The sequence below is a fragment of the Prosopis cineraria genome, unplaced genomic scaffold (assembly GCF_029017545.1).
Source record: "Prosopis cineraria cultivar Desert tree isolate PC_DT_omini unplaced genomic scaffold, ASM2901754v1 PC2, whole genome shotgun sequence".
In the NCBI taxonomy this organism is placed as follows: Eukaryota; Viridiplantae; Streptophyta; class Magnoliopsida; order Fabales; family Fabaceae; genus Prosopis; species Prosopis cineraria.
The window spans coordinates 6,702,327-6,725,404 of NW_026555333.1; the positions used below are offsets into that span (position 1 = coordinate 6,702,327).

Consider the following 23,078-nt stretch of genomic DNA (forward strand, 5'->3'; position numbering starts at 1 on the left):
TGTGTGTGTCTGCAACTGCAAGCACACAGAAGGAGATGGAACACGAAGGGGGGGGGGTATATATATAGGCGTCGGGGGAGGGTGAAGACAAATAAGAAGAAGAAGAAGAAAGGAAGGAAGGAAGGAAGGAAGGAAGGAAGGAAGGAAGTGAAAAGTAGGGTGATGATGGGGCGTGTTTGGGTGAGGGAGGGAATCTAGATATTGTGGGGCTTACAAGGTGTCCATGAGAGAGAACAGGGTGGTATGGCCCTTGGGGTCCCATGTAGGGCACGAGAAGAACAAGCCGAATTGCAACAATATTGATGCCTTCATCTTTGTACGAACTCTATCGAACTATAATATTTTGAGTGATGGACGGAGTACTATCACTGACTCTGTGTGGGCATTTGTGTACATTGAAAAAGTCAGCAGGAGAAAGGGGGAGAGCGCACGAGACGTCCACGTGAAGGAGAGTTGGGATGCGTTTGGTCGCTGAAAGCTGTGGCTGCCCGCTGGGCGCATGTTTGTGGGGGTGCTACGTGCTCATATCATTGGGAATAATAAATGGACACCTTAAAAATGGCCATTTTAATTTGTCCACTCATCTTCGCTTCCTTCTCTATTTTCAGTGGTTTTGAAACTGACCCTCCCTTTCCTAATTAAACTACTCGACTTGATTTATGTTTGATTTTTTCGGGGGCCTTATTTGATCATAAAATTCATTAATTAAACCCCAAAAATTTAAATACTTCTCCCATTAAAAATATAAGATGCTTTTTTAGTATCAAAAGATACAAGGTATTTTGGAGGTACAATTAACAAAGTTTACTTTAAAAAATGTCTTTAATTAGGGGTTTAATTAATAATTTTTTAACTGAAACACTTCACTAAATAAGAGTAAACATGTAAATATAGTGTAATTTTAAAAACAAATGGCTAAATCATCATTATATTTTTGATTTAATTAAAAATGCCATGTTGAACCTTTTTTTTTAACTCAAATTTCATATATATAATCCAAGCACTTTTTCAGCCATATCATGCCTCCTAGAGGTTAGTACCCTCTCAAATTCTGATAAGAAAACCTAAAATTCCTTTCACTTTATAAAATGTTTTTCCTCTACTAGCTAATTTGGGTATTGATAGTTTAGCATTGTATCACGATCAATTAATAAGTCAATAATTATGATTACTTGTAGAGCAATTGAATCTTATAGACGTCCAAATTAAACTGCGTAGTTATTTTTTATTTTTTAAAATAAAAAATCCTTAAAGTAAAATTGATCAAATAATTACCGTTGAGGAAAAAATTATTTTGTTTAAAATTATTATTATTACTACTAGGGTCATCGATAAAAATAAAATAAAATTATTATTATTATTATTAGGGAATATATCCTTTAATTTTTATATACTTGCAATTCTATTTATTTTGAGTCGAAATCGTGATTATTTTATTGTTAAATAAAAAAAATATTTAGTTATACTTTATCTTTTGATGCATTCTGCACACTATGTGAAGCAGGGTACGCATATATAATTTTAATAATCGTTTTGGGAACCCATGCATCAATTCAATATTTCTTTACACGGATGTATAAAGATCTAGTCATTCCAATAAATTTGTTGAAAATAAGAATCGGCAATCTTAGTTAACAGGCTATGAGGGAGACATCGTCTTTTCGAACCCTAAAGAAATGTTAATTGACTAGTTCTAATTTGATTAATACTACAGTCTTTTAATTAATTTTTAATTTTAATTTAATTTTATTAATCCGGAAAACGCCCGTGTGTGTGAAAGCCGGAAGGTCTTAGGGGCGCAGTTAGCCGTGGCTAGCTCTTTAAATATTTCATGTCATGATCGTGAGGTCCCACTTTCTAACACGTATGTTAGATGGAAAACGAGTACGTATCAAAGTTGGTTAATGATCTCTTAAGCTAGGAATACAGCCAGTTTGATGATTAATTAACTAAAGCAACAAATTAAACTTTGTTGTTTCTCTGTCCTGAGTTAGCTGACAATGACAATAATATAATTAGTGCTTCATTAATCAACCCTTCAGAATCACTACAGAACAAGCTAGTGGATCAGATTTAAATTAATATACATTCATTAAAGATCGTGAAAAATATATACTTAATTCTTTCGCATGTATGAATTATGATTGATTTTTGAACGTTTCAAAGGGTCTTCATCAACTTGTTTATTTATGGAAGTTCCATTGTCTGTAAAGTGAAGAATCTGGGCATGACAGTGACACTCGTCCATTGCACCCCTTGTAGCTTTTAAGTTGTTCCGTGTGATGATAATGTCTGTGATTTATAGTGTTTAGAAACGACTTTAACTTTTGTAGTTAGCGCATTTAATTAATAATTACACTATTCCTTTAGTAGCAGTGGGCAAAATTTATATCAAGCAATATTAATATTTTATAAATATAATTATAAATATTTATTAAATTAATAAAAATAATTTTTTTAAAATTAAATACATAAGAAATATTAAACAGTTAATTTATTTTAATTTTATAGCAAAAAATTTTATTGAAAATGATAGAATAAGTGGTAGCTATTAATATCAAACCCGGATACTCTTTTTTAATGCAAAAAATCATGCTCTTTTAGAATAGTTTTGTTCAATATAAACCATCAAAAATATTTTATTGGAAAGTGTTACCTTTGAGTATGAAAGAGTATAACTTAAAAATTAAAGAATCTGACCTTATTATATTTTAGAAAATAAATATTAATATTTTAATTGAGAAGTTGAAAAAATATATAATAATATTTTATTATATACTTATATTTATAATATGAACCAACATTCTTTTTAGTTTATATATATATATATATATATATATATATCTCCTGCAAAATCAGTAATAATCATATTAATTTCCTTGGTTAAATGAGTGAGAAAATGTTCAGGCAATAAAGAATGAAGGCTGAATTTTTTTGGGGGGGGGGGGGAATGATAATTTTGTGGAAGGGGCAAGTGAAATTTTCCGATATCGCAACTAAGGTCAGCTGCTCCCATTGTCTTAGACGTAGGCCGTCTCTATTTATTAGTTTTATTATTCCCTTTGATTGGTTAGTCAATGATTAACTCATAATTAGAAGATGATTGCGTTATCCAAAATCTGCCATCTTCACCACACAGCTGTCGAAACCTCATCTGCTTCGTTTAGATATTAAGTCACTTCAAAAATGATTGAGCCTCATGACATATGTCCCTCAAATTAAATGTCAAAGGACCACTTCGAAGGAGGGTCTCAATCATGATGAGCAACGTTATCGAAATAATAAATTTAAGCCGTTACTTAGGGCAACGGCCGAGCACACAAAAAATACTAGAATGCTCAAAAACGGGGAGATGCCCACATGGCATCACATGGGCTTCCACCATTGTCTGGTCCTTCACCCAACATGGAGGAACAAAAAGCCTTAATTGCATCACCTAGTCACTTTCCTTGTCAAATCTGTCACTAACTTATCACTCTCTGTAATTTCCTTTGTCCTTCAACGTTTGTTTGTGCGTGCGTGGGGTATCATGTAAATAATGCTCTCGCAACCTAGCATTTGACTAGTTAATCTGATCTGATATCGATTTGATTTCACCTATAATATAAAAGTTTGGCCTTGTGGGTTTATCTAGGGTTTGAACGTTTTGAAAGGTTGAGACCTTAATTTTGATGAGAAAATGTATATAAGTAGATTTAATGACATGGCATATTTAATTAACCCAAAACCTTATAGTAGTAAGCAGTGACAGATCTAGACCCTCATATTGGGGGGGGGGGATTCCAACTTACATGTAACATATGGTGAGCTATGTAAAATTAATTTTATCATTTTTTACAAAGAAAAATTAAACTACATACAAAGTAAATAAAAATTATGGGGGTTCGGGCAACCCCTTAGATCCGTCTGTCTCTGGTAATAAATTTATACGTTATTCAATTTTTATAATTATATACCATAATTTATATGACTTTCATTCAGCGTGAAGGTTTTTTACATCTTTTTACATCAAATAATAAAGTTAACTCACCCTTATGTTCCTAATAGCCCCTCGTCCCTCGATAATGTTTGTATATGATCTGTCTCCTCCATTACACTACTTTATTACTGTCTTTACTTCTGGTAATGAAATAGAGGGAGAATAATTTTTTTATTCATATTTATAAATCACGTCATTTATTTTTTATCATAATTTTTTTAACATTTATTAAATGTTAACGAGAGAAAGTATATTATTAAAATATATAAATTTAATAGGAATAAAATTAAAAATTTTTAAAATTTTTAGACAATTAATAAATTTTAAATTTTTTTTTAATTTTGATAAAATATATTGAAAATGATATATAATTAAAAATAAAAGAATTAATGATTGATTTGATTACCTAAACCTCATCGGATCACATAGATAAAGAAAATCCTAGGTTATCTAATCATTCACTGTTTATAGTAAAAGTTGGTGTGGGGTCTATCCATGTGATTTTGATGCAGTTGATATGCTAGCTAGAGTTGACTGATTCAGTTAAATAGTGGTCCTTACTTTACACTATTTGTTCTTCTTTACGCGTACAATGGGGACTCTGCAGCCCTAAGTGAATTCTATTGTCTGAAGAATTAATTCCAACTGGTACCACTAACTCTTTCTAATCAGTACAATTGAGCACTTATCCTGAAAATAATTTTCAACTTTGGATATAGAACCTTATTGACTGGTTTTGGATAGAGACATGCATACATTTATATAACTAGCTAGCAGGCATTTTTTAGGTTATTTATATCGAAGGGATGCATCATGCAGGCACGTGTGCACAACACCCTCGTGCACAGTTTTATTCTTGGCACGACGTTGACGTTTGGATTAGCTCATGTACGTGGTCCTTCAATTATATTCTCTCCTTGATAATCAAAGGTTTTTTCTTTTTTCTTGTAACCTTTCATTCCATCGTCTCCATATCTTAGCCATTATTGATCAATTAGTTAGGTTAGGTTTAGTTATTAAAAATAAATGTAATAAAATAAATTAAAAGAATAATATAAAAATAAATTAAATCATCATTTATCCTTATAATAAGTATGATAAAACTTATTAATATACATCATAAATGTAAGAACCATCATATTTTTTATAAATCTCATTAATCATAACTCTGTCCATGAACTAACTTATCCCCTCCTTTATATGAATTTGCTTCATTATTTATTTTTTATCATCTCATTTTTATTTTTATTTTTTCAATATATTCCTTTCTAATAGCCAAATGGAACCTTAATTTTTTTCTTTTTACCAGCATCAATTACTTAGTTTAACACACATGAAATTTTTGTTCCGATTAAATAACGATGAAAAAAACAATATAATTTGACTCATCACAAATTAATTTTAAAACAAAAGTTGACAAGTTGCTCGTGATGAACTTGCTAGCTAGTCTATAATTTGTCTAAGATGCTGCAGTTAATCAATTGGCTTGGAAAAATTTTCCCAAAGTTACATAATAGCAAGCAGCTTGATCAGACATGTAATTGTTGTATTAAATTAATTCTTCATTATTTTAAAATTTTGTTGCTAACCTAGCCTTTCTCACAGTAAGAAATAAAAACTTGCACATCCACTTATGCATGCAAAAATGTCGATATCAAGTTTGAACTCGAGATCTCTTTCAAGCAAGGGTGATGGTGCTGTTGTTGGGACAGCGCACAGCGCTTATTATTTTTCTAATTACATGAGGTTAAGTAGGATAAAACCCATAACCAATTCCTACTAAAAGTGATTGTCATGTTACTAGCTCAAAAAGTCATTGACATTGCAACAGTTACTTCAAGAACACATTAATTGACTCAATACGGTATAGGATAGATGAGGACAAATTCCCTAACTCTTCTTAAAGACCTCGTAAGATGGCTTGAGATTTCAATTCACAGCTTGTATAACAGCTGTTTAAATTTTGGAGGACAAATCCAGCTGAGCAAGATTATATTCTCGTTTCAATACTTTCAAAAAATCGATAAAGAAAAAAAAATTCCACAAGGCACCCCCACAAACTTTATAGAAAGACCCTTTTCGTGTTGATTTTTTTACCCAAGCAACCACTGTTTAAACAAGAATCTTGAAAATGTTTTATACTCATAATTATAATTGTAATTTAATTTATATACATAATAATTTCACTTATCAAAAACTAATTGTATTGAAAAATTGAGTTCGACAAGTTGCATGCACTAGTTTTAAGAGGAAGGTCGTCATGGTGATTTGCAATATGACGCAGTTAATTAGAAGGCAGATAAACTGCATCAATTAATATAATTGGCTAGCCGCGGTGATTGTTGTTTGGATATAAATTGCAACGCTAATTTTGAGAACCTTTAATTAATTGCTTTTTTGTGCAATCAACTTTTACTAATAGGACTCAATTTTGAGTTAGAAGATTTCTTAGGTGACGACTCTTCAACTGTTCTCAAGTCCTCGTAACATGGCCGGGATTTCGGTTCACAGCTTTTAACAAATGTTTGAATTTCGGAGGGCAAATCCAACTCAGCAAGATCAATATTATTCTAATTTCGATATTTTTAAAAAGATTGAAAAAAGAGAAACCAGCCCTTTCAACTTTAAGTTACTAACTAGCTAGGGGGGGGGGATTTTCTATGAAGAAAATATAATCTAATTATTCCACTCAGGCACCCCACCACTAACTTCATTAAAAAAAAAAAAAAACCTTTTCTTATTTTCCCCCAGCAATAGGCACTTGAGATGAGAATCTATATGCTTATCTGTTTCTACCCCCACCAACAGCCCAAAAGCTTGAAAACTACCTATCATTGGGGATGTCACATAATCTTCTTGTTCCGATTATATAGGATATGTGTGTGTATAACACACACAGCTCTTAGATATAAGATAGAGAGTATTAAATACTATAATTATAATTATAAGACACTTCAATAATTAGTGTGTTTGTCTTTATATTTTTTATCCTATTAAATGGTGAGAAGGTTATTAAATGTTAGAATGATTTATTTTTTAAAACATGTATATTTAATAGAAATAAAATTAAAAATTTGTTAATTTTTTATATAGAGTTGATGAAATTTAAAATTTTTATTAATTTTAGTTAAATATATTGAAAGTAATTTATAAATAAAAATAAATTAATATATATATTATTACAACAATATTCAATCAGCACGCCTTTGCATTAATTTGGCTTCTGGAAATTTCTATGGAATCTCAGCTCTCCAGTTGTAAACGTTAGTACTTGTCGATATATGTTGGCACTTATGGCACGCTCATATATTGTCAGTCTTTTTCTTTCTTTGGCATCAAATTTAGAACCCCATCAAACCTTATTATTTAACTTTTTAAGTGAACAAAAGTCCTAATTAATTCACGTGGGATAATGCTACTTTATGTAGTGCTTGGAAATGTTTTTCACTAAAGCGAATGTTAGTTTTTTAGGGCCTGTTTGGGTATATGACTTTTGATATTTAGAATATATTTTTGTAATTTGAGATGTAAGATGTTGTTTGAAAATTTTACGATTGGATAAAATGATTTTTTGAATATACATTGTGAAAGTTATTAGAAATGAATTTGAGAACTTATATTTTTGGAGCTTTTCAAACTGACTTTCTATTATTAAGTTTTTGAATTCATTATACTGCCCTTATTTTCTTACAATACTTATTATGTGCTCTATTTTATTAGAATTTGAATTTAGTACAATAGCCATAAGGCCAAATAGATTATATAGGGAGGCAATTTTATAAACCTCCTGTATATGAAAAAGAGAGAGAATAATGTTTTTAATCCTATTTATAAGGTATATCATTCAATATTAATGACTGTTGAACTATTTATTACATAATTTTTTTCAATATTAAACTTTATATTTTTTATTCTTATTATTTAACATATTAAATTTTATGTTATTTTAAATCTTTTTCACATTTTTAAACATTTTTAATATATTATATTTGCATAACAAAAATTATAAATTATAAATTATCATAAATTGATATCCTTTTTGTCATTATATATTCAAAAGTACATTTTAAAAGCACAAATTATCATTAACCCAAACAACTTTCAGTTTATTAGATTGACTTTTAAAAAAATATATCCAAACACAAATTTCATTATAATAACTAAATTTTTTCAAATAAACTTTCATCAAATAGACTTTTAATAAATTAAAAACCAAACACACAAGCTCTTTATGTTTATTACACGCACGTGCATGTTGATATAAAATGACAAGGGGAAGAGAGAGAAGAGAAAGAAGAAGAGAGAAAGAGAGGGAGGAGACTAAAAAATAGAAATTTTTATTATTCAATACTTAAAACCAAAGACAAATAAAAATTTTTAACTCTATTTATAGAGCCTTAAAATAATAAAATAATAATTCAAATTCAAATTTCAGATCTTAAATCCAAATATAATATTAAAGAGGCCAAAGTATATTTTTAGCCCTCTATCTTTATATAAAATTTTAATTTAGTCCTTTAATTTTTTAAATTATTTTTTAAGCCTTTAACCCTAACTTTATTAGCTTCAAATAATTATTTTTTTGTGAAAAATATTCTTATTTTTAAAAAATAAACTTGATATATCAACATTTGAGACTATTTTGTTAATATTTAAAAATTTAATGTAAAAATTGTTGAGATGAAACTAACAGTGCTAGAGTTAAAGGATTAAAAAAATATTTCATAAAGTTAAGAGATTAAAATGAAACATTGTATAAAGTTAAATGATTAAATGTATACTTTAATCTATTAAAAATACTGATATCTAAAATAATAATAATAATAACAATAATAAAATAAATAATCAAAATTGATTCTAATGGATAAACATTCTTATTTAATTATCCCTACCAGATAACCCTAATTAGTTAAATTAAACCTTAATTATACTTTATTTTATATTACACCATTTCTCCTTTGCTTGAAGAACTCAGCTTTGGACAAGTTAAAATTAAAGAACAAATCCAGAAAGGGAGTGGCAGGATAAATTTCAAGCATATTGGCAACTAATTAAGCATCATGATAAATTTTTTCTCTCTCTCTCTCTTTTCACTTCTTATTTTCTTTCCTTCTCTCTTTTTCCTTTCCTCTTCTTTTTGTTTTCTTCTTTTTTTTGGAATACAAAAAAATTAGATAAATGAAAGAATAAAAAATTACTCAAAATGTCGCAAATGTGTGAAGAAATTGTTAACCTTGAAAATCCAATAGTGAGCAAATTTTGATAAAAGCACTCTAATCAATAGCATTGAACAACGAGTTCATTGTGCCTTGTTTGAACCTTCGAATCTTAATGAACAAGTTGTACTTTTCAAGTGAGATTACTCAGAATACCGCAAATGTGTGAAGAAATTGCAAACCCTCAAGATCTAACGGCAAGCAAACTTGTGGAAGGTAATGAAAGCACTATAGTCAATAGTGTTAAATAATGAGTTTGTTGTGCCTTATTTGAATCTTCAAATCTTAATGAACATGTTGTACTTTCTAAGTGATATTAGCAATAAAAGTGTGATGGAAATAGAGTTGTGTATAGTGCTCGAATGCTCGTCTAGCCTAGCCCTACCCAAGGCATTTGAGCACTTCGAGCTGGGCTTTAGGCAAGGGACAAGCCCGGTCCATCATAAACATAATTGACAATTATTGATTATTAATACCTTTAAAAATTTTAATTTTGATTCTAATATTAGTTTCATGAAGAATATACTTAAATGATGATGATGATAGGTTTAGGTGGAGGAAATTATTAATAGGGTAAAGGTGTATTTTTATCCTTGAAATATTTTTCAATGCTCAACACCCTTAATTATTTGTTGGGGTAATTAAAACAGAGAATTTTTACCATTGCCATCAAATTTAAAACGTTGACTGTTAGAAATATTAATTGGAACTCTAACATTAACCATTAGGAGGTTTAATGGAAATAACAAAAATATTTTGTTTTAATTACTTAAAAGCAAAATTATTTCAATCAATAATTTAGGTTGTTAAATGCTTCTCGAAAAATAATTCAAAGGTAAAAATATACTTTTATCTTTGTTAATATCATAATCAAGTGACTGATTAAGCTTTTTGACCACGACTAGAATTTTACATGTTATTTTTATTTTTCATATCTTATCCCTCCTAAAATAAATATAGCGGCTAATTAAAATAAATAAAGAAATTAAGTTGCAACTTGGAAGGAAGCATCGGCCAACAATTAATATTTGTCTCAAGTACAAGGGCCGTGGGCCGTGTCATTTGGGACTACATTTAAATGTGAATCAAAAACTTAAAAAAAAAAAGAAAAGAAAAGAAAAATGATAATAAAATCTTTTTAAATTATCGAAATAATATATTAGTCGCACAAAATTGTATAATTATCCTGGAGTCTTGAGGGATGTTTTTGTTATTAAAAAATTATAAAAAAATATATTTTTGCCCCTTATTCATATTAAAAAATTCACAATTTTTGTTCATATATTAACAACTTTTGTTTTTAAAATTTATAACAATTTAATAGCTATTTGCAAGTGATGATCTACAGGTCATGATATGTATAAGGTGTTAAAAATTTATAATTTTTTATTTACAACTTTTGTTCCTACGTTAACAACTTTTATTTCTAAATTCGCAACAATTCAATAGTCATTCACAACTTCACATTTGCAGATATTGATATATATATCAGGGGTTGAAAATTCACAGCTTTTTATTCACAACTTTTTTATATTAATAATTTTATTTCTAAATTCAAAATAATTCAATAGTCATTTGCAACTCCACATATATAGATTCTAATATGCATCAAATGTTGAAAATTCTCAACTTTTCATTCATAACTTTTATTCTTATATTAATAACTTTTATCTCTAGATTCACAACAATACAATAAGAAATTATAATTTATTAGTATTCTCTATAACTTGATTAAATCAGCAAAAATGAATTACCACTTTAATTCAAAAAATAACAACTTTCACTATTTAAATGACAAGAAAACCTTAAAAAGTGACAACCATCTAAGATTTTTTTTGAAGGTGTTCTTGTCAGTTACATGATTTATAACTTATATTAAAATACCCTACAACCCTCTTGACAAAAATATATGAAGGGTTGAATCTTTCACTGTCATCCCAACATGTCAACCATTTCTCACGTCAACCTGAAATAATAAAATAACCATTCATCAACATGTCTATTTTTCAAACATCACAATTATATATCTGTTGTGTTTTATCCAACAATAACTATTCTTTTTGTATTCACAACTTTGTATTGATAATTCACAATTTTGATTTATGCATTTACAATACAATTGAAGATGATATATCATTTATCATTTATTTATAAATAAGCATCCATACTCATGTACAGTAAAAAAAATGAAGACCTCAATCATGAAAAAAAATGAAGATCTCAATCATTTATTTACATTAACCCACATTAACTTCAATTATCACATATAGGAGGAGAAATTTTCAAAGAGAAGAAGAAACTTACCCACATATAGCACAACTAACAGAGGAACTCACATACAAGAACTCAAAAAGAAATAAGACAGACAAGAAGGAGAAGGAGAAGGAGACCAAGAAGGAGAAAAAGACAAACCAGAAGAAGAGCACAAAGAAGAAAAGAGGAGGAGAACAAGAAGATGAAGCAGAGGCAAGAAAGCACAATAATGACTTTGCATTTAGGCTTGAAATTTTTATTTTATTTGAGAGTAATTTGGTCATTTCTTTTAATTCTCTAATGACATAAAAATCTCATGGAACTCCAGGAGAATTTTGCTATTTTGTGAGACCAATCTGTCATTTATATAATTTAAATAAATTTTTCTGTCATTTTTTTTAAAGAAATGGTGAACAAAAATTAGCACTCTTTTTTTATTTTTTTCTCGTGGGCCAAAGAAAATTAGTGATCGAATGAGCATAGGTTCACCATTTTCATTGTTTATGCCATCGACTGATTATCATAAGAAGGATTTTCCATATAATCACATACAGTCTCTAATTCTCTCTAAATAACACAGTAGTATCTCATGATGTTTATGTTTAGTAGAGCATTTGTTCTACAATTTCATGAACAGTCCATCGCACTAAGTAATAATCACATGCATGATGCAGTATGCTGTATTTCATGATGGTATTGTTTCATATATATATATATATATATATATAATATAATATAATATAATATAATATTGGCCAAATACATAAGGATTTGTTGCTTAAGTTATAGTACCCCTAAAAGTTTGAGTGACAATCGCATGATTGTTTAATTCAATATTTAAAGCAGATTATAAATTATACTTAATTCAAGCTGTCTCGTTTTCGAAATGTTCAAATAATTGCTGGAAACTGTTCTTCAATTTTTTTTGGGTGTGTGTACGTGTGTATTGGTTTTCTTTCTGAAAATTTTCCTCCTTTAATTTTCATAATTTTAAAAGAATAAAAACTCTAGATGAGATTTTAGTTCAATAATCTTCATAACCTACAATCATTAGGATAATTATACATAGGGAAGTCTTTGAGAAATGGCAACAAAAAAGTTGTATGGAAAAAACTCTATATAATCCTGTACTTTTGTATTATTATTTATATTCATAATAATTATGTTTTTTATATATGAACAAATTATGTTCAAATATTTATAAGTGATTGTTTGTATATAAATAATAATATGTCCATAATTAACCAATATTTATGAAAATGCTTAAAAAATAAATTTATAATATATATATATATATATATATTATTTAGTATAATATTAATAATCTGTTAATGTTAAACGAACAATGTGTTAAAAAAATTGAAAAAGTTAGGTTTAAAAAATTAACAACTTTTTTACATATGAACAAGTTATGTTTAAATATTTATAGATTGTTTAAATATAAATAATAATATGTCCATAACTAATAGCAAATTACATAAATGCTTGAAAACAACTTATAATTAATTTACATACATACACATTATATTTTACTATGTACAACTAAAGATGTTTAATTAGTATCAGTGGCAACATTCTTTTTCAACACCCAAGGAGTTGAGGACCAAAAATTGAAATTATATTTTACAATGATGAGGGTGAGTTTTTTTTTTATTTTAATACAAACCAATGGTATTTTAATAATTGAACCAAAAATTTTAATTGCAATTGAGGCTCTTACTTAGACTTGTAGAAAAGTGTCAGTATCTATTGGGTCTTATGTGTGATTAATTTTGTTATGAGGATCTTAATTGAAATTGTCCCTAAATAGAAAGGATAATACGGAAGAACATAATGGCACGATTTAGTCGATTTAATTCTTAAAGCTCATCACTCATCATCTCAAGTCACAAATTAAATATTTATTTCTATGAATTCGGTTTCAAGTGAATTAACCTAGTCCCATAAAAAGAAATTTCTAGGACCAAAACTGAAGAAACCCATCAATTAAAATATTAAAATTAAATTAGTGACAATGGATGTAATAATTACGCCCTTATCAACATGACAACATCTCGCTCTCCCGCATTTACCCAGCAATCTCGTGCTTCATTTTACACAGCGACCAAAAGGGCCCCAAGGCCCATAAGTCCGGCCCAAACTATGCCCATCTGGATCCGTGCAGAGCTGCTGGTAGCCGGAACTGGAGCGTCACTTGGAGTCAAGTCATCTGACAATGGTGCTTCAGCTTCTTCAGCGGATGGCGAGATCTCCGGCGCCGGCGAGCTCTCTGAAGATGGTGAGATCTCGGACGATGGTGATATCTGCTTCCTTGATGTAGCTGGAGCCTTTGCTGTTGCTGGTGCCTCTGATGGAGGTGGCGATGATCTCGATGGTGATGCTGCTGGAGCCTTTTCTTTTGGTGCCGATGATGGAGCCTGAGCTTTTGGTGCCGATGATGCAGCCGGCGATGATGCTGATTGTGACGATTGTCCATCAATGCCAGGAGCAATAATTGGTCTGACGACTTGGAGAATAGAAATCTTTGAAGGCTCAGTGGCGACGGTTTTGACGAGTTCCACGTCGATAGGGGCGCCGTTGACGGCGGATCCAAACGCAATCTCGCCCTCGCCAATTAGGCCGACCTTGATGAAGCCCATTTGGCTATTGGTGGGACCAGTGGTTTGGTAGAGAGTGGTCAATTGAGTCTGTTGGTTCTCGACCGCGGACATGAGCTTCATCTCGTCGAAGTAGTCGAGGACGACATGAGTGCTGAGGATAGCCTTGATAGTGGCCATTGGCTTGCCGGAGATGGCGGAAATGGCGGCGTTGTCCATGGCGAGGACGGTAATGGTTTGACGACTATTGATCTGATCAGCAAGCTTGGTTTCGGTGAGGTATTGATTGAAGGAACTAAGGTCAGGGTATTGTCCTAGCATCTTGGTGATGTCGAAGGCCTCAATGGCGGACGACAAAGCCAGAAGAGCGAGAGCTACGTAGAGAAGAGAAGAGTTTCTGGAATTCATCTTCTGACTTCTTCTTTTTTTATTTTTTATTTATTTTATGGTGTAAAAATATTGTGTTCTATTCCCTTCCCTTCCCTTCCCTTCCAATCTTGTGTGTTCTTTTGAATCCGAAACCAAGCCCAGAGAAAAAGAGGATTGGGGGGTTCATATTTAAGTAGGACGTGGACATTTTGGATTGACCAGAGATGTGGGATTTGGTGGGTTGAGAGTGAACATAGCTTTGCTCGTTGAGTTGAAGAAGAAAAAAGTTGGTTTTGGATGGTACAAAACTTTTGGATATTTTTGGGGGATTAATATTATGAATGATTCTGACGTGACCCTGTATATAGTTTCCCTATAATTAGCGCTTTGCTCAACATGCGTGTTTTGCTGCCATCTAGTAGATGTAAATACTATTGCTCCAATCCAATTAATCATGGTTATTAAGATTAAATATTTACTCATATTTCATGCCACTCTCTCCATCTTTTTTTTTTTTGGTTGGTTTTTTTGAGTATAGCTTCACTCCCGCGCATTTATTTGCATGCATGCACCGTTGTTTTAATTTTCTTTTTCCTCTTTTTTTTTTTGGCTTAGTATTGCAAGAAAAGTAGCTAGGTTGGGTTTAGCTTGTAAATTGTTCGACTAATTAGACTTGTTAAGGATCTTTTGCAAACACACGTGTTACTTATAATTGAGGGCAAAAAAGGTTGATTGGTCTTCAAATGCCAACGTTAAACATTTAAATTTGTCATTTTATCCATCCCGTTGAAGGGAGATAGGTAGTTCCACTTTTTAATTTGTGGGTTAAAAGGTGATTTTACTTTTAAATTATAAGTTTAGAAATGTAGAAGACTTTAAACTTATTTTTAATATAACATTTTTCTTCAGTTCTTAAAAATGATAAAATGTTATTTTTATTATTATCAAAAATTAACTTTTATTATTAGTTAATAAAAAAATTATAGAAAATGATATCAAAATTACAAAAGATGACTCAAAATTATAGGCAATGAAAAAAAAAATTATAGATAAGCCTTTGCTATAATTTTAGATTTTTTTATAATTTTTTAATTAATTAATAATCAAAATTAACATTTATTAATACTGGAAGTTATATTATACTATTTTTAAAAATTAAATGAGAACATTACATAAAAAATGGGTTTAGTATTTTGCACACTTCTAAATTTATAATTTAGAGGTCGATTTATCATATAAACCCTCGATTTATTTTCTTTTTCTTTAGAAACAGTACTTTAATCGTTTCAATCTCAATTGGTATTGTGCATGTTAGTATACGAAGGAGTAGAAATACAACAACATATATCTTCACTTAGCTAAGTGTAAATTTTGTTTGTTATTATAATTCAGAACATGATATATATTTACGCACCCGTAAATATAACCACGTTTGTCCTCACAGTGAATTTAACAAGGAAAAATATATATATATATATATATATATACACGCACGTATATATCTACCATGCGTACACACGTATATGGCATAAACTTCTACATGTAGCGTCAAATCAAACCTTGTAGAAAAAGGAAAGCCATAATTTGGTGGTTTTGTGAAAGTTGGCCACAAAGAATACAATCGAGTTTCTGGAATTAATTGAATTAGAAATGTAAAGTAGTTTATTTCTGGTATGGTGCATTTTTATGTGGATTTATTAATTGAACTAAACGGTGACTTCTTGTGCCTGAAGTCTCACATAAGATTGATAGGAGACATCCCAAATCATAATAAGTTATAGTTTTGGCTTCCATGGTCTGGATGCATGTTTAGAAAAATATAGGAATGAACCAAAACGTGATTCTTCCTTGTTCTAAGCTTAAGTAGAGGAATATTAATATTTCAATGCTTGTGGAAGTGAATCTCAAAATAAACTTGTTTACCACATACTGTTTCATTACTAATGCGTGCAGATAAGAGCTTCGCGAAAATATATATATATATATATATATATATCGCTCCCAGAGTGCAACAATATTTAGCAAATCATATGTTGCCCATAAATCTTCATGATCCTCACACTCGTTTTCTGGGAAATGAGAGACCATTCATCTACAATATCCATAACTTCTATTGTCTCCAAATTGCCTTAAACATTGTGTTTACCAGTTTCATCAACTCATCCATATCAATAAAATATACTTGACTATTTCATTACATTTCAGTGGGAAAGTAAATGCTAGTTAATCTAATATACCTTTATCGATTCCATGACGACTTTGATTTTAAAAATATCAGGTGCTATTATAAACTGATAATCTAATCAACCGTCACTGTTCAACAATATTAGTGGGTAGTAAGTATCAACTTGTAAATTTGAAGTGCCGAGATTCTCACTAAACGCCAATGAAGATTCTCCCTGAAGATCAAAACTTTTCCCTCTTTCAGTGAAGTGTATCAAAGATTAATTGTCAACTTCGAGGAAAACCTACAATGTTTGAGAATAAACCAACCATCCAAAGTTTATAAAAATCAGAACTGGAAAACATCCATCCATCACCGTCCACAAGCTTGTCAATTTTATCAATCCAAAGCTTAATCACCCTCTCTTTTCTCTCCCTACAAAAAATTCATTTCCTTTGGGTCTGGACTTCCCTACGACCCAACTTATAAATGATCCATATGTGCAAGAGCCAAGGTGAGGCAGGGCATGCATCACGTGACCAAATAATCAATGCCATATTTTACCTAAAGAAAATGCTCTTAGAATGTTGTGAAGTTAGAGAAAAGCTGCAACAATTTTTCCAGTGTTTCTGGGTAAAACTTCCTCGCGAATAGGTAACAAGGCCGTTGTAACCCATTCCATATGCACGGTGTAATCACTAATGATCTCTGCAAATCACGCCCAATTCCACCATCAACACCACCAATGTTGGTATTCATAAGTTAGTTTAAATTTATCAGCACGCTTGGTTTCACATAAAAATCAACAAAATTACATAAGAAACCATCAAAACCGCATTTTTAATGGTTTTCAACGTAAAACCAAATTATTGCAACAAAAAAAAATTCCCACTAGGTGGGGAAATCCAAACATGTATACCAAAAAAAAAAAAAAACTGCATGAGATTGTATATGATTTGATTTTATACCTGTGCATCACTTGTGTAATGTGGGCATTCTGTCACGGACTGCATTGAGTGAACCAAATCATGTCATATTAAGATTGTAAACAGGTGCTCATGCTAGGAGAGAAAGCTAGAATTCCAGATCTATAAACAATGATTCTCCCTAAAGTAAATTTCAGAATCCCACTCTCTTTGTCGATCATTTTTCCCACAATTGCCAGAAGCTCGGACATAGTCAAATAAGGATCGACAGGGTAATATTGAAGCGTATGATTCAGGTTTCTTTTAATGATTACACCAGAAGAACGCTGAGGTTTGCTTTCCCTCATCAAAACTGTGGAGTCCAATTAAAAGAAGAGAGAGTAAGGTGTATGTTACGTACTGATATTTTCATTAGTAGGTCATGGGTGATATCCGCGGGCGCAAATGATCTTGGATGCCATTTTCCCTCAGACCAATCAACAAACGTTACTGACCAATTTGCAATTCCACCAGGATCAATCATCTGAACATATACAATGTAAATCAGTAACGAGACTATATGAGAGAGGAGAATGCTTTATATGCTACAATGTATGCAAAAACAGCGAAGTTCTCTGCACTGACATGAAAGAACGTTTGAAGGTAATGCTCGTCAGCATAGCAGTTGCGTCCTCCCTCCATATTTGGCTGCAGAAGTTTAAAACATGAGTAGTGGGATGTTGGTAAGGGAAACTTCAGCTTTACAGATTTCTTCCTTCCAAATAACGAGTAAAGAAATGTTGTAAATAAGCAAAGTGAGGATATATATAAATTTATACATGCTTTTCTGGAGATACACAGAGAGAGAGAGAAAAACAATTATTAACCCATCTGTACAGAAGAGAATTGAATAAGGGAAGATGAGTTGCCATCTTCAGAAGCCAAAGAATATAAATTCCATGCAAAATTAATCTTCTATTATTCCATAAAACTTCAGGATGTTCCGCTCTTATAGCAGCATGCTTTCTAAAGTGTCTTGTTTCATGAAGCTAGAATTTTGTTTCCAAGGGAGAGTACAGAGAACAGGAGTACATGGAAATGAAACGGGTGCTTCAGAATTGGCCTAATCTTTTATTTCATCAAGTAATCAACAAAAATATATTTCATATCCACCCACAATGGTTCTCAACAGAGGTAATAGGATAACTAAAGATTGAATGAAATAATCAACTCAATCAGAAACCACAAAAGCTTCAAGCAAGCGATTCGTTAGTAACATAATACCCTGCAATAATGCTTAAATTTTGTGAAGTAGAGATTATCTGCCATCACTATTATTGCATGGCGCCGCTTCAAGGAGAACCACTGCATTACAAATCAAAATTAGCTAAAAAAGTGATCTCCAACATGTGTACATTTATGATAGAAGAACCATATTTTGATCCAAATCTTGATTTGTAATAAATTGTTCTGTGTACTTCCAATACGAAAAGAATGACCAAAGAAAAAATTAATTGAACCTAACAAGTAATACCAAAATCATGTAAAATGCATAAAGAAAAATGAAGCAAAATATATTGAAAGTTAAACGTGCATAAAAGATTTCTCCCATGCAGATAAACGTCTCATACTTGGAATGAAAATCGACATCTTAAACAACTGGGAGATAGTAAGGTTTCCCAGCCGCAAAAGCTAGGCATTATAGATAGTGAGTAACAGAACAATTTGTCAAATGATGAGAGCAAATGACAAGCCATTTCCCAATGTCAGCAATCTGTAGATTTTGTGATAAAATCTTGCAGCATAAAACTGGGGTGAATGGAAGGTAATTCAATAGTTGTTTTGGGCGGTATAGATTCCACGCTATAAACAGGCAAAGACCCGTTTCATAAATGAAGTCAACAAAATTCTCAAAGGCTCTATTATCTGGATATAACTACACGGAGCAAAGTATGAAGGGCGAACTGAGAGGAGAACAAATAGTAGAAATAGCCAATCAGGAGAACTTCTTTCAATACATAGCTGTCTGTGAAACTGCATACGAAAGATAGCGTTTACCAAAAGTACGCATAATATGAACTTGTAAAAAATTACTTCCACGTGGATACTAGAAGTTCAAATCAGGAAGCTATCAGCATCAACAGAATTATACCTGTGAACCCTTTCGGAAATCCCGTATCTCTACTTCAGGAAGCATGTGTTCAATATACCTGCCATTCCCATGAGGACCAGGGTCCACAAAGCTTTTTTTTTTTTTTCCGGGTAAAAGGAAAGAAAAATAGAGACAGGTTAGACTGGATTTCCACATAACAATTAAGTAGTCGAAACTTCTCATGATACGAGCTCGAGAAAATTTACATTGTCTTACCAGTCAAGAAAGCTGACATTTGTATACAACAAGTAGTTGTACACAAATTCAAAGTGACGCACGGGTATACAGCTGGAATAAAAATTTGGAGATAGAACTAAACAGAATGAATCCCTCAAACAAATCACGACTTAACAACAAGAAGAAATTAAAAAAAACAAAAATTAAAAAACCTTTCGGATAGCAGGACAAAATGTTGGTTATCAGGGTCTAAAAGTGCATTGGCCAAAAGTCTCTTTTCTGCTTCAACCATGGAAATTCTTCCCCAGGCTACCTGTAAAATTCTAGTATCAAGACATAGATCGCATTTGTATGACTTTCTGTAACATCATTCAAATTATGCTAAGCACTTGATAAAAATTATATACATTCTGTCATATCAACTGCCAGTCATCAACCTTGGTAATAATACTTTGATTTTTCTCAGAACAACTAACAGTTTGGATATTCAAATATTGTATTATGCCCCATACCGATTCACTGTGAACGTCTCGATCAACGAAATAACGGCTGACATGTGCTGGTTTTTCCTTTGACGCATGCACATAAACTGAGAATCTGCCTTCATGGCCCTGCATTTTAGAGGTATAAGTAGAATTCAAAACTATATCTATCAAAGAAGAGGAAGGGGAGAGAAATGGCCGTATAGAGGTGATTTGAGTTTGTAATATCTGGTTATGAATGAATCATGATTTTCACCCAAAAAAAAAAACTGTATCTATCACATCCAAAATTAAAATGAATTACAATTAGCAATTATGGGCAAATGTTACAGGCTTTAAAGTTAAAAAAAAAAAAAAAAAACAGTTGTCACACAAATATGTGATATGGTTACTAAAAGTAAATCTATCCTATCTATCACTGATTGAAGATGTCAGTTACATACCATAGCTTTCCACCCAACCCAAAACAAATACTTTTGCGGAGAAGAAAGATCATTATTAATGATTTCATATAAAAGAACTTGATTGATGTTCCTCCCATTCCTTTAATGTAAAAGGCAGACATGACAGGCGAGGAAAAGAGGGATGATGCAAAGAAAGAACTTTTTTTACAGATAAGCTGGCTAAACTTCTATTCTTTTAATTCTTTCCAAAAAAATAAGCCAGCAACAGAGAGGTGTCTAAATATGTGCAAGGACATCGCTATATATAAAGACTGTTTGCTAGATATAGAGGTTAAGGGGCAAAATCACTGGTATCAGACCTACAAGAAAAGTAGCCAATTGAATATGGTAACAAGACCTCGGAAGAAATATATTTCATAAATTTAAAGTGACTTGACAGAGTAGAGATGCACCAAAATAAATCCATCATAGCTTCAGGAAGTGCTTAACTCCATTCACATAGCAAGTTTGCTACATAACTGAAACAAGCTAACATGACTGAAATTTAAACCTATGAAGAGAAAATGCGGAACCTCTATCTGCTGGAAAATCCACAGATGCAGTTTATTTGATAAAACTACGAAGAAACTTGGGGGAATATAGCATTCATACTAATAGACCGAAGAATTGAAAAAATGGAATAATGATGCCATACTTGAAAGAATGCGTGCCAGAGCTTCTCAAAAGGCAATGTACCCGGAGTCAAGAACAAAAAAGCAATCTTAGGGTTCTTTGTATGGACAGGACGAGTCTTCAGAAGTTCCTTGACAACAACCTTAGATTCAGTCTCAGCATCAGTCAATTCCCGGGTAGCCACCCCTTCATATGCTCCACAAGCTTCAGAGTCAAATAAAAAGCATGATGCAGAACTTCTTGGTAGATAAAAATAAGCAACAGTCAGAAAAATGCTCGCTACAGAAACCAATAATATAGTCCATATGGGCCTCTTTATATTTGATCGCTTTCTTGTCCCAAACATGATCAGAAGATCACTTATGCGTTGTGGCCATGCAAGTGATTTCTTTGTTTAAGATACATCAGCAGCTTCTCCAGAAATCTCCCAATTTTTACACTCAATACAATTTGGCTGTCATGGTACATAAGACAGAGTAAATCAAATATTATCCAACTATCAGCACATTAAGAAGTGATAAACTCACATGCATAAAGCTTCAGGAACATGTTGGGACAATGAAAAATAAGAGGTACAATTGTAATCAGTAATTAATCATAGAACGTGCAATTCACAAAACCATCATTGAGATGTAAGCTTCCTAATGAACAAAGAACATGAGTTGATGCCCTTGCTGTCAAAATAAAATACAGCATTAAGTAGAACATCCTTTCGCTATGTGCTACAGCATGTAAAAGAGCTCATTGAATTCTTGATCGAGTTGACAATTTGACACCAAGAAGTACGAACCTCTCCCTCAAAAAGAAACTACTGAGCTAAAAGATCAATGCAGTCTAAATCATTATCACGATTCTTTACCCCGTTTTCCTGAACACAAATTGGGATTTTTGATATGCCCTCCATTCCATGTGTGAAATATGAATAGTAAATGCCAAACCGGTCATGAGCATTGAACAATGTTCAATCCGCAGTTCACATAAGTTATCGCATTTTTATTTCATGACATGAAGAACGTTTCAGACAATGATACGAAAGAGGAATGAATTCTCACAGAAACTGGTTTGCAGGTTGAGATAGCAACGTCTCAAATTATAACAACAGAGGCCAAAAGATCAAGTCCACGAACGAAACAGACAAACACGAAACATTAAATCACACATCAACGCACTGCTTTTCCAACGAATGAATCGCAACTAGTGAGAAGCAAAATTTAGACGACAATGACGTTCAGGGATGGTCTGAATACCTGTGATCTAATGCAGGGGATCCAAGAATCAAAATTTAAAAAGGAAAAAAAAAACAAATGATATGAATGTGATAGCAGTAGATGAAGATCCGAAAGGAATAAAATGAGAGATTAGGAAATGATGAAAGGAAAGGAGGGTTTCTCAGTTGTGTTAGAAAATGCAGCAAAGAGAGTATAGAGATTGGAGGAGTGGTGGCGAAGAAAGGAGGGGGTATGGTATGTTGGTTTGTTTGTTGCGTGACGCAGGGTTGTCAAAGGAATAGAAGATAGAGGAGAAATTTGTGGGCCTTTTGCCACGTCACGCGACAAAATGCTCCCAAATTATCTCATTCACGATTCTCGACGGTACGGCATTCTCTCTCTCTCAAAAAAATTCTGTCTTTTATTCATTTCTGGGACCGCGTCCTTCTAGGCTTATACGCTCCCTTTTTTTTAAGGAAAAAGTATGCATAGGTTTTGTA

General features: G+C 31.8%; 2 protein-coding genes across 4 annotated transcripts; both read right to left on the reverse strand.

The window, feature by feature from the left end:
- Positions 1-13,418: 13,418 nt before the first annotated feature.
- LOC129298279 (fasciclin-like arabinogalactan protein 3) lies at positions 13,419-14,572 on the reverse strand. The gene has a single exon (XM_054936679.1). The coding sequence runs from the start codon at positions 14,451-14,453 to the stop codon at positions 13,542-13,544; it is 912 nt and encodes a 303-aa protein (XP_054792654.1). The 5' UTR covers positions 14,454-14,572; the 3' UTR covers positions 13,419-13,541.
- Positions 14,573-16,550: 1,978 nt separating this feature from the next.
- On the reverse strand, positions 16,551-22,822 carry LOC129303819 (glycosyltransferase BC10-like). Of its 3 annotated transcripts, XM_054943357.1 has the most exons (12): positions 22,618-22,822; positions 21,393-21,824; positions 20,325-20,423; positions 20,025-20,125; positions 19,852-19,923; positions 19,636-19,726; positions 18,768-18,848; positions 18,129-18,191; positions 17,905-18,027; positions 17,547-17,585; positions 17,143-17,286; positions 16,551-16,882 (listed from the first exon to the last, which is right to left on the reverse strand). In XM_054943357.1, exons 2-11 carry the CDS (start codon positions 21,714-21,716, stop codon positions 17,158-17,160), a joined length of 1,122 nt encoding a protein of 373 aa, XP_054799332.1. In that variant the 5' UTR covers positions 21,717-21,824; positions 22,618-22,822; the 3' UTR covers positions 16,551-16,882; positions 17,143-17,157. The 3 variants fall into 3 exon arrangements, with proteins under 3 accessions (XP_054799332.1, XP_054799331.1, XP_054799333.1); XM_054943356.1 differs by having other exon boundaries at positions 16,551-17,286; XM_054943358.1 differs by lacking the exon at positions 18,768-18,848 and having other exon boundaries at positions 16,551-17,286.
- Positions 22,823-23,078: the final 256 nt, after the last annotated feature.

Coding starts and splice junctions, on each gene's coding strand:
- LOC129298279 (XM_054936679.1), bottom strand. CDS start 14,453: ATGAATTCCAGAAACTCTTCTCTTCTCTACGTAGCTCTCGCTCTTCTG.
- LOC129303819 (XM_054943357.1), bottom strand. CDS start 21,716: ATGTTTGGGACAAGAAAGCGATCAAATATAAAGAGGCCCATATGGACT. Junction 18,849..19,635: donor ATTTCCGAAAGGGTTCACAG/GTATAATTCTGT, acceptor TTTGTAATGCAG/TGGTTCTCCTTGAAGCGGCG. Junction 17,287..17,546: donor ATTACACAAGTGATGCACAG/GTATAAAATCAA, acceptor CGTGATTTGCAG/AGATCATTAGTGATTACACC.